The 12,740-nt window shown below is 38.2% G+C and overlaps 1 protein-coding gene across 1 annotated transcript in view; it reads right to left on the bottom strand.

The window, feature by feature from the left end:
- TMEM30A (transmembrane protein 30A) overlaps positions 1–12,740 on the bottom strand; it is a 32,238-nt gene that overhangs the window by 4,060 nt on the left and 15,438 nt on the right. The window contains exons 2-6 of the mRNA XM_003271124.4: positions 11,153–11,260; positions 8,486–8,593; positions 4,456–4,543; positions 2,661–2,804; positions 2,096–2,302 (exon numbers count right to left, since the gene is read on the bottom strand). Of these exons, the coding sequence (XP_003271172.1) occupies positions 2,096–2,302; positions 2,661–2,804; positions 4,456–4,543; positions 8,486–8,593; positions 11,153–11,260 (655 nt within the window). The remainder of the gene's footprint in view (positions 1–2,095; positions 2,303–2,660; positions 2,805–4,455; positions 4,544–8,485; positions 8,594–11,152; positions 11,261–12,740) is intronic.

Here is a 12,740-nt window from a genome sequence, read left to right as displayed (position 1 = left end):
CAACTTTTTCAAAAGCATCTTTTGAATCTAGGGTTAGGCCCTATCTGTTTCTCTAGTTTCTTCAACTCTCCATCCCCACAGATGGGTCCCTATGGGTCCCTAACTCCCAATGGCAGGTTCAGTTCTGCTAACTTCTTAAATCAACCCTAAACTAAGGCAGGAAAGATTTTAAGACCTCTAGCTAACCCAACATTCTGTGGAACACAGTATCAAATTACCCATGCTAGTCTCTCTCTAGTCTCCCAAACCTAAATAAATAGGCTTCTGCCTTCATTCTAGTCTTTAGTTCTCACCTTATGCCCAATTTTGATAATTAACCCTTGATGTTTTGCAGGTCCAAATTCCTATCTTATCAAGTTTCTCAATCTGCCACATATCATGCATTCCTTTAGATAGTTCTTTCAAAGCTGGGACCCTGCTGCAGAATTCCTGTATGGAAATCATCTATCAACTAAGAATTCCTCAGTGCTTCACAGACTTCCCTTCATTGTGCCTTAGGCTACAGGTTGCTAAATTTGCCCTTACTCTCTAGAGATTTTCTGGATGCTAATTTTAACAGAGCTACTCTCTAGTTTGACTATCTCCTCAGGATAATGTTCTTTCTACCAGCACTTGAACTGGGTCTGTCTGTCCAAAACTGCTCCAATGTGGATTTAGTTTCAAAAACTTGGTCACTTTTAGCTTGCCATAGCAGGCCATATTTACTTGTGTATTCAGGTGCAACATCAAGAGACTAGAATCCAAAAAAAACCTTATTTTGAAATTGGGTCTATTAATTTAACCATTTACTAATCCATTTTAAAACCAAAACCCATGTGGATTATGACTCATCTGGATTATGGAAATAAAAATGCAAAGATCAGCAAACATTTAAGATTCTAATATTGAGAGATCTCTTCACTCATAGTGTATGTAAAATATAGGCTCCAGATTAAAAGATGCAAAGACTTTGGTTAGAATAAAAGAAATTACTGAGTATTTCCCTCCTAAAAAAGACTGCATCTATGCAGATACGGGTTGGTGTAACTGAGTGAACTAGCTGAGATGCAGCCTGTGTTGGTAGCTGAGAGTAAAATTATGGCCTTTGGAGTCAACAGCCTGGTTATGAACCCCAACTCATTATTATTACCCGTGTAAAGTCAGCTAGGTTACTTAAGTGCTCGATATTCCTGTATTCTGGTCTATAATAGGGAGACATGCTGCTGCCTGAATTAAATAATGAGCAGAAAATAGCACAGTGTTAACACATAGTTAGAGTGGAATAAATGTATTTATCAGCACTGAATGTGAACTTATTAATGTGGAACAATATAGCTAATAATAAAATGTTCTGATACTACCAATAGATCAAAATTATGAACAATTACATTGATACAAATTAACACATCCATTGATTTTTAATATCTAAAATATATATATTAAAACAGCCCAGTACCACTCAACACCCAATTTTAGTTTCTCTCATTGGCCTTTCCATTAAGCCCAATTACAATCTCCCTTGTAAAAATACCTAGCTTGTTAATAAATCAAGCACCGGCCAGGCGCGGTGGCTCATGCTTGTAATCCCAGCACTTTGGGAGGCCGAGGCGGGCGGATCATGAGGTCAGGAGATCGAGACCACGGTGGAACCCCGTCTCTACTAAAAGTACAAAAAATTAGCCGGGCGTGGTGGCGGGCGCCTGTAGTCCCAGCTACTCGGAGAGGCTGAGGCAGGAGAATGGCGTGAACCCAGGAGGCGGAGCTTGCAGTGAGCCGAGATTGCGCCACTGCACTCCAGTCTGGGTGACAGAGCGAGACTCCGTCTCAAAAAAAAAAAAATAAAAATAAAATAAAATAAAAATAAATCAAGCACCTACATTTTAAGTAATTTTACCAAACAATATGCTTCAAACCCCAGTACCAAGTATATGTGAATTGAAAACATTTCTAGAAGATATAAATTTAAAAATACATCCTCACATATACCACACATACTTCTGTAAAAATGCAGAGACCAAAACTAAAGCACAAGGTAACATGCCACATAACGGATATAAGGTTGGACTCGACTCCTTTCAAGCTCTATGAATCTGTATACCCAGCCAAAAAAGGATACTGTATGTGACATTCAAAGAGTATCGTCCAGCTGGTAATGTTGGGTGTAAATCACTTTTCCTTTCTATAAGACGATACAACTTGCGAAAAGTAGGTAATGCTGCAGTACGCATCCAAACAATAAAATCCTCATTTATGAATCCATTATTATCTGGGTCAGAATCCAGCATGTAAACTGGTTTAAGCCAGTTCACAGGCTTTGTTGTACCTTAAAAGGAGTGGGGAAGGGATAAGGAGACAAAATATTACATTGTGAAATTAAAGTGGTGGAGAAACAAATAAATTTGGATAATAAATAGGGATTTATTCAAAAGAAGCTTTGCTGCAATTTTAAAATATAGCTGAAATGCTTATAAGACACCACAGAAACTGAATTCATAATTAAAAGTATACATTTCCTTTAGAATTTTAGTACATTAGAACATTTACCTAACTTGGTATGAAGCAGAGGAAAGAAAAATTGTGTTTTTCAAAGCATAAACTTTAAGATTCTGAAGATAGAAAATTTAAAATACTTCATTAAAACTCCTAGTTTAATTTTTTAAGGGATACTAGTAATGTTTTACCTTTAAATCGTTCTTCCAGGTTGTCTCCTCCAGGAGGATTTCTGAATTTCACATTTTTATCTGTCCACCAAGCAATACCTTTCTTTTTCAAAGCGATAGGTATAGGATAAGAATCATTGCCAATAAGAAACAATTCTAATGTATCTAAACACAAGCAAAGAAAGACATTACTAACTATCTCTTGAAAACTCGTAGCATCTGTTTAACTCTGTGAGAAATAAGGACCTGGTATTTGCTTCCAAAAGTGGTTGTGACAGAGTAGGCATATGATTCACATTTGTTCTTTATTCCTATGTGGATTAACTATGGTAACTTTGTAATTCTAGATGGACTTCTCTTCCCTTAACAGAGTTCTAATTCACTTACCCATAGGCAAGCTGACATGCAGTAAGATCAAATGTTTTAATATTAACCCAACTATAATTGCAAGGTAAATCTGCCTTTCCTTCCTTCCAATAATGCATCCCTAATAGCTTCTTGCTTATCCATTTCTCTGTCTGCATTGGCTCATACAACAGCCACTAGGCACACAGGGCTACTGAGTCTTTGAAATGTGGCTGGTCCAAATGAGTATGTTCTGTAAGTGTACAATAGACATCAGATATCAAAGACTTAGTACAAAAAATTAGAATATGAAGTATCTCAACTTTTATATAGTATTATATGCTAAAATAACAGTATCTTGGATATACTGTGTTACATAAAATACATTACTAAAATTAATTTCACTTGTTTCTTTTCAGTTTTAAATATGACTATTAGAAAATTTAAAATTATCAGGCCAGCCAGGCGCGGTGGCTCACGCTTATAATCCCAGCACTTTGGGAGGCCGAGGCGGGCGGATCACGAGGTCAGGAGATCGAGACCACGGTGAAACCCCGTCTCTACTAAAAATACAAAAAATTAGCCGGGCGCGGCGGCGGGCGCCTGTAGTCCCAGCTACTCGGAGAGGCTGAGGCAGGAGAATGGCGGGAACCCGGGGGGCGGAGCCTGCAGTGAGCCGAGATCGCGCCACTGCACTCCAGTCTGGGTGACAGAGCGAGACTCCGTCTCAAAAAAATAAAATAAAATAAAATAAAATAAAATTATCAGGCCAGGCGCAGTGGCTCACACCTGTAATCCCAGCACCTTGGGAGGCCGAAGTGGGTGGATCATGAGGTCAGGAGTACAAGACCAGCCTGACCAATATGGTGAAAGCCCGTCTTTACTAAAAATACAAAAAAAATAGCCAGGCGTGGTGGCGGGCGCCTGTAATCCCAGTTACTGGGGAAGCTGAGGCAAGAGAAATGCTTGAACCCGGAGAGCAGAGGTTGCAGTGAGCCGAGGTCGCGCCACTGCACTCCAGCCTGGGCGACAGAACGATGCTCCATCTCAAAAAAAGAAAAAGAGAAAAAAAAAAAAGAAAGAAAATTTAAAATTACCTACAGGACTTGTATTTATAGCTCACATTATATTTCTATCAGATAGTGCTGCTCTAAATGATCAACTATAGCTCTTTTTCAATGATAAAAATAAAGTCAGTGGGAAGGTCAGCCTGACTTTTATTTTAAGTTATATGAAATAAGATTAGCAGAATGTTTCTGCTTCTTTCTTCTCAGAGACAGAAATCCATTCTAAAATGTAAGTATGCTCAAAAGAAAATCACAAAGCATTATAATACCTCATTCAATACTCGGTTTAGTCTTAAATGTCTGAGTTTCTCATTTTCATTCAGGTTTACTAAACTATCAAATCTGTAATGAAATTATGCAAATTGTCCTAATTATATATGTCTATATTTGTATCTATATCATACCATTAAACATGCTGTTGGCAATAGCTCCACAAGGAGCAATTGGTTTGTCTTCATTTCTTCTATAAGGCTCACATTCCTTACTGGGATTCTGGTTTTTAGAAGGAAAAGAAGAGAGAAATTATTATCCAGGCCTTTGGGAGAACTATGAACTATCACTAAATTACTGATTAAGAATTCAACACCTATATTTTTCTCACTTATAATACATACGTCTGTAATGTAAGTAGGTTATAAATAACACCATATTTAAATATTCAAAATGTATTCTGAACATTACTGTCTTACCTTTTTAATATAACCTTTACTTGCATATGTTTTGTCATATATGCATGTATCAAATAAACATCTTTTTGATTTTCTTATCACAGAAACATTACCACAAAGGGTTTTCTGCCCAAGAAAAATTAAGAAATGGTCTATTGCCAATCCAGTTGTGATATAACAAGAAAATCTTAAACTGGAACTAAAGAGGCTAGAGGTTCTAGTTCCTTGGGCAATTCCTTTAATTTAACTGGGCCTCACAAAATAAACATGTCCAACTATACAATCTGAAATTTTGTGATTTGGGGTTAAATCCTGTATGTAAGAAAGGAAGGAAGGAGTCTAGTGCAGATTCCTAGAATATATCAATCTTTAAACTGTGCATCCTGATACAAGAAAAACAAAAATGTTGACAAGGCAGAACATTTGCCTGTGGTCCAGATTTGGTTTTGACTTAGTCCCTTCTGAGGATCTTAAAGAGGTGTGGCAGTTATGGGATTCAACTAGAGATCATATCAAGTCTGAGGTCAGGTGTCTGTCTGAGCTGGGAACCTCCCGTCACATTAAGGCATGTCTCAAAACACATAAACATACCAAGATAATCTCAATTTGAAATTAAGAAGACCCTAATTACACCCCTTATGACTATTTCATTACCAGCTAACCTTGACTTGTATCTATATTCTCCATGTCTAGATTGGAAAAAAGCACTTGTGTGAATGGAAAAGATAAGAGAAGGCTAAGGAAGTCTGTGGTAGGTATCTCATAAAGTCTCTTCAATATTTGACTTCTCAGCTTTTTGGTCCCTATGCCATCTGTATTGATAAAGCTATTAACATTAGGGCAAATATATCTGCTAGCCACTAAATTCTTAAGGAAGTTTTAAAAGAAAGGAAAATAGTATTTACTATCTATGTGTCAGGTACTAAACTAAGCAATGCTAGGTACTTTGCATTAACTGGCTTACAAAAGCTATTTGATGAGGGCCGGGTGCGGTGGCTCACGCCCCTAATTTCAGCACTTTGGAAGGGCAAGGCGGGAGGATCCCTTGAGTCCAGGTGTTCAAGATAAGCCTGGGCAACATGGTGAAATCCTATCTCTACAAAAATACAAAAAATTAGCCAGGCATGGTGGCGTGCGCCTTTAGTCCCAACTACTTGGGAGGCTGAGGCGGGTGGTTTACTTGAGTCTGGGAAGCAAAGGTTGCAGTGAGCGGAGATCGTGCCACTGCACTCCAGCCTGGGTGACAAAGTCAACCCTGTCTCAGAAAAAACAAAAACAAGCCGGGCACAGTGGCTCACGCCTGTAATCCTAGCACTTTGGGAGGCTGAGGCTGGTGGATCATGAGGTCAGGAATTCAAGACCAGCCTGGCCAATATGGTGAAACCACGTCTCTACTAAAAATACAAAAAGTAGCCGGGCGTGGTGGTGGGGGCCTGTAATCCCAGCTACTCAGGAGGCTGAGGCAGAGAATTGCTTGAACCGGGGAGGCAGAGGTTGCAGTGAGCCGAGATCGCACCACTGCACTCCAGCCTGGGCGACAGAGTGGTGAGACTCCATCTCAAAAAAACAAAACAAAACAAAAAAAACAAACAAAGCTATTTGATGAGTACCTAATATGTAGCATGTACCATACTAGGTGCTAAAAACAGAAAAACGAGAATAATACAATCCCTATTTTTAAGCAACTCAAAATGTAACAGAGGAAGCAGACCCTTACAAAACCAACTATCACATGAAATAAGAGCCATGATGAAGATGTCTACATTCATTCAGCAAATATTTATTAAATGCCTTCCATGTGCAAGCACAAGCCAGGCACTTGGTAAATAGTGATTAAAGAAAGCCATGCTCCCTGCCCTCATGAGCTTACAGTATAGCTGGAAAGAAAGATAATAGATAAGCAAATATGTAATTACAAATTACAGTAAGTGTTATGAAGATAGCTGCTATGAGAATGGCCTGGAAAGAAGCAGGATTGGATGATGTGAGACACAATTTGTTTATCCAAGCAAAAAGTGGTAGTGACTTGGAACAAAAAAATAAATGAAGTAAATATGTAAAGAAGCACATTTTTGCATGGAAGGGCACTTAGAAAAATAGCAGGCCTTGAGATGAGAAGACCTCCAGGGAAACAGTAAAAATGACATTCTAAGCAAATAAAATGCTAAATGGCAAGATGAGCAGATTACTTGTGTCACAATGCATGGTTAGGGAGCAGCAAACAAGGCTCAGGGCAGCCAGGCCTTGTTTAATGTATTAAAAATAGTATATAAGATAATGAGGCTCATGCCAGACTGTACAGGGCCTTACACATAATATCTGGCCCTTTACAGAAAAAGTTGATCAATTCCTGGTGTGGCCCAAAATCTTTGCTTACAGTTTGGAAGAAAAGAATCAGTTTCCGTTTTCTTTACCCTCAGTGAACAGAGCACATATGTAAACAAAATAATTGTAAATCAGCCACCATTTCTGGGGTTTTGGAACACACACAATCTATAATCCCTCAAAAACACATTCAGAAAGGTCTAGAAACTTGATGTATCTCACAGTACAACATCTTCTCTGGATTTGAGTGCTAAAAATTGGATCCTATGGAATAAACCCCACATAGATTCGAAATATCATAGGCCTAACCAGAACCCTGTGTATACCAAGGAATCTTTAAGTAGACTTGTATTGCTTAAAATCCCACACATCAGGAACTGATGATCAGCAATAAAACCAATCAGGATAACCTAGAGCAGTTACATTTTACATTTAGGAGGCCCATGCTGCTCACAACATAGTCCTAAATTGTATTCTAAGAGATTCATTAATTCTAAGAAATCCTAAATTGCTCTGGGCCTCTGAATGTTTGCTGCATTGGCAACAGTAACATAAAATACTTAGGGCCGGACGCGGTGGCTCACGCCTGTAATCCCAGCACTTTGGAAGGCCGAGGAGGACAGATCACCTGAGGTCCAGAGTTTGAGACCAGTCTGGCCAGCATGGCGAAACCCCGTCTCTACTAAAAATACAAAAATTAGCCGGGCTTGGTGATGCGCACCTGTAATCCCAGATCTCAGGAGACTGAGGCAGGAGAATCACTTGAACCCGGGAGGTGGAGGCTGCAGTGAGCCGAGGTCGCGCCACTGCACTTCAGTCTGGGCGACAAAATGAGACTCTGTCCCAAAAAAATGAATAAAAAATAAAAAATAAAAAAAAATACATAGGCACTAACCACTAATATGGAAAACTGAACAACAGTAAAGAAACTAAGATCCCCTAGTCCACCAATTTCCAAATCAGTCTGGGCATCAATGCATCTGTGCAAATTCCAGGAAAAAATATTTTAACTAAAAATCCTCATGATACAGGCCAGGCGTGGTGGCTTATGCCTGTAATCCCAGCACTGCGGGAGGCCGAGGTGGGCGGATCATGAGGTCAGGAGTTTGAGAGCAGCCTGGCCAACATGTTGAAACCCTGTCTCTACTAAAAATACAAAAATTAGCTGGGCGTGGTGGTATACGCCTGTAATCCCCGCTACTCGGGAGACTGAGGCAGAATTGCCTGAACCTGGGGGTGGAGGTTGCAGTGAGCCGAGACTGCGCCACTGCACTCCAGCCTGGGCGACAAAGTGAGACTCCATCTAGGGGGAAAAAAAAATCCTCACTATACGAACTATAAATGACAACACTTTAATTTCATCTTAACGATTCTAACTGAACAGTTACTACATATTCTTATTTTATAGACATCATATTTTCATATTTATCATTTTACTTACGAGCAAAGCACTAGAATCTCCATTTAGTTGACTATCATCTCGAGATTTCACATAACGACGATGGTTTTGATAGAAATTAGACAGTCCATAATACATAAACACATTGCCCTAGAGAAACAGAGAGGGAAAAAATTTTCATATAAAAACTATTCTGCATAAACTTATTTCATGTGTACATAAAAGCTATGTAATTTGGACTTTTATTAGTTTACAATTTGTGATAGGTAGCGGGGTAAATTCCACCAGTACTTAGCAATCTAAAATGGCACAACTGTAAATGAGGTTAAAGAAAGTATGTTACATCCCAGCACTTTGGGAGGCCGAGGCGGGCGGATCACGAGGTCAGGAGATCGAGACCACAGTGAAACCCCGTCTCTACTAAAAATACAAAAAATTAGCCGGGCGTGGTGGCGGGCGCCTGTAGTCCCAGCTACTCGGAGAGGCTGAGGCAGGAGAATGGCGTGAACCCGGGAGGCGGAGCTTGCAGTGAGCCGAGATTGCGCCACTGCACTCCAGCCTGGGTGACAGAGCGAGACTCCGTCTCAAAAAAAAAAAAAAAGAAAGTATGTTACAAAAAGCCACAAGTAAACTTTAAAACTATCCTTAAAGACGTCAAAGAAGTACTATTTACATTAAAAAAGAATCTTCAAGGAATCTATTGGCCTACTCTGAGCTACCTTCAATTTAAAATTTTCTCTAATTCAAACTGGTCTTCACCCAGTTAGCATCGACTTTTCACAGTGATAATGGTCAAACTTGTTTCTTTTTTTTTCTCCCAGAGACTAGAGTCTTGCTATGTTGCCCAGGCTGGCCCTTAATTCCTGGGCTTGAGCTGTTCTACTGCCTCTATACCTAGACGCTGGGAGGTGTGCACTACAGGTTTGTAGCACCACGTGCAGCTGAAACTTTCATTTTTTTTGTCCAAGTGAATCCTGAACTTGAACTGGGATATAATAAATTCCTCAAGAGGACACTATATAATATTATGAGTTAATGAACTACTAATTAGTAGAATCTCTATGATAATAAGCCACTTTATAATAATCAAGAAAAGTACTTTAATATATTTAATACAGTCAACTTTGAAATAACCTGGCAAAGAAGGGCAACCTATAAACATTACAATTATTTAGAAGATGCTAAGAAGCCATCTTAAATGATTAAAATTTTTAGAAGTAGCAAACATTAAGCTGTTTTCTCCTTTCTGGTTGCTACCTCTATTTTCTATATTCTTATCCTTAATTAAAAGTAATTCAGTAACATTATAAGTAGACTTCATTTGATTTGCTATTTTTATATACACTATCATTTATTTAATGCTTGACTTTCAAATGTCAAACCATGCAAATTTTCCCATTCTATATAAAGAAAATGTTTACATGGAAACCTTCTTGTAGAAGAGAGGGAATATCAAAATTACATCACAGAAATTGAGACAATGAATATTCTTTTTTAAAAGGAAATATTACCTCAAGATTCAGTACAGTAAATTCAATTTGTAAACTGAAAAAGAGATTATTTGAATGAACACAGACAAAATAACCTACTTGAAGTTCCCTGAAGAGTTTAGTCCAATTCAAAGTTTGAGCTTGTGAAGAAACACAGAATCCACAAGAGAATGAATTTGAGGTTGACTGCCTTTGCAAAAAACAAGTTCTGAAGTGTTTTTTGAATGGGAGAGAAAATTAATGGAGCTTCTATATCACTACTACCTCGTTTCTTCAATTCTGCCTCTTCTGACAAAAGCAGAATTTATTGCATCTTTATTGTCTGCCCATCACACTGAAAAATCATGAACTTGTAAAGATACTTTAAATATATATTCTTTCTGCTGAAACAAAGTTAAATAATTACACTTGTCTTCTACAAAATTTGTTTTGATGTATTATTCAAAGGCAGCATTATCCTGTCCTTTATGTCAGTGCAAGAGCATCTATAACCACTAGATGGCAACCAACTATTAGGGACTATTAAAGTCATCACTACCTTTAGAAAATCTTAAGTTCAGAAAATCTAAAAAGTTGGCATGTATTAATGCAGTTTTGCTCCCTTAAGAATAATTATTTTAAGCTCAATTTTCAGGCACAGGAGAATACAAAGTGGTCTTTACATGCCTATTTTGAATCTTTATGTCCGTTAGCATGTGCTCAGAATGACAATGTAAATGCAAATAGATGGATTTCTAACTACTTATAAAAACAAAAATGATCAGTAAGGTTTTAATAAGTGTTTGCATTTTTTATAATGCTTCATATGTCATAAAAATAATTCAAGTAATGGGAGAATTATCATTTTCTAAAGTAAATCTTGCTTTAGTATTATAAGTATGCAAAACAATTTGAGCAATAATTTTTAAAATACAAGTATATAAAACTTGATAAAAAATTGATTCGCACAGTCATAAAATTATCTATTGAAAGGATAAAATACAATGTCTTAAATTTTGTCTACAAAGTACTAACTAAACCATTCAAATAAATCTATTTAATTACCAGACAGCAAAATCCAATAGCCAAACACATAAAACGATCTTCCTCAAAAGTCTATAAACTCCAGTAAATTAAAGTGACTTCTCTATAAAAGGAAAATACCTTGTAAAAGACATTTAGTACAATATCAGTATTTTCAAAGCATGGCTTTTCTAGCACATTACTTGGAAACACAGACCTCAAATGACTTTTCCAGTGTGAAGTTAATGGTACAAATGCAAGGTGTCACATCCGGAGATAAACATTTATTACAGGGACTGGAAGGCTCTGTTCCGGTATAATCAATCTGCAAGAGAAAAACATAAGCACTTCCTTTGAGAAAGTGGATACCTAAAACACTCTGAAATGACTTGCTATTAAAAGGAAAATTAAGTCCAATGAAATGACCTAGAGCTCAGACAAAAACTGTTTTTAAGGTCATCTGTTTGACAGTGTGAGGTAGTAAAAACTGGAAAGGGTCCTCTGTTCTTCTACTGGCTGATCTTTCCAAGTAAAGTCGTCTCTTCTTTTTATCAAAGAAATATATTTATGCATAAAATCATACATACAAAATTCAAAACTGCATATTTACATAGCTAAAACATCTAAACTATTAAAATACTAGATTAACAGAGATCAATAAATCAGCTTTTCCTCTTAAATCTTTCAATCTTAAATACTTTTCAGTCACCTCAGCTTTCCATGATATATTTTTGAAAAAAATTAGGTTATCAAGAGCTACTGTTTTTTCAACACCTGGTGCTGAATTTGTCTTTGTCTTGGATTCCCGACAAGGAGCTTTATGCTTGGAATTTCCCAGGTGACAGAAGTATCTTTGTTATTCATAAGCCCCTTGATTCACACCAGAGTTTATGTTAACAAAATGGCTCAGGACAGCAGCTAGTCACCAGAAAGACTAATTGTGTGACTGGGGACCTTTGGCCCAGCCCAATCTCTTGGGAGGAAAGTGGGGCTAAAAATTTAGTTCAATCAATTAGTCAGTGTTCAATCAATCAAGCCTACATCATGAAGTCTCAATAGAAACTCTAGACACTGAAGTGAAGGACAGCTTTCTGGTTGGTGAATCCACTAATGTGCTGGCAGGGTAATGTGCTCTAAGTATACAGGGAGAGGGCATAAAAGCTCTGCATTCAGGACTCTTCGAGACCTTGCTATATGTGTCTTCCAGGACCCCCTCTGAACATATAGCCAGTTGGTCAGAAATATGGGTGATCTGGAGATCCCTGAACTTGCAAATGGCATCTGAAGTGAGGGAAATCTTATGGCGAGGTAGTGAGAATGGTCTTGGGAACCCCCTGGATTTGGAGCCAGTTTTGTCAACTGTATGAGTGACAAAGTATGACAAGTATGAGTGGCCTGGGAACTTGACTTGCAGCTGGTGTCTGAAGTGGGGGCAGTCTTGTTGGGGACCATGCCCTTGAACCTGTGGAGTCTGACACTATTTCAGGGTGGTTAGTGCCAGAATTGAATTGCAGTATAGCGGTTGATGTCAGAAGATCTGGCCTGATAGCTAAATTGAAAGCCTTTTTTTTTCCACCATAAACATTTTTAAATAGACTAATTTTTATAGTTTAAGGTTCACAGCAAAACTGAACAAAGTACAGAATTCCCATATACCCTCTGCCTCTGACACACACACAACTTCCCCCACTATCAACATCTCACACCACAGTGGTACATTTGCTACAATCGACGAACCTACATTGACACATCACCATCACCTAAGGCCCACAGTTCACATTAGGGTTCACACTTGGTGCATATTC

The sequence above is a fragment of the Nomascus leucogenys genome, chromosome 3 (assembly GCF_006542625.1).
Source record: "Nomascus leucogenys isolate Asia chromosome 3, Asia_NLE_v1, whole genome shotgun sequence".
NCBI lineage: Eukaryota > Metazoa > Chordata > Mammalia > Primates > Hylobatidae > Nomascus > Nomascus leucogenys.
This window is presented reverse-complemented; position numbering and strand designations above follow the sequence as displayed.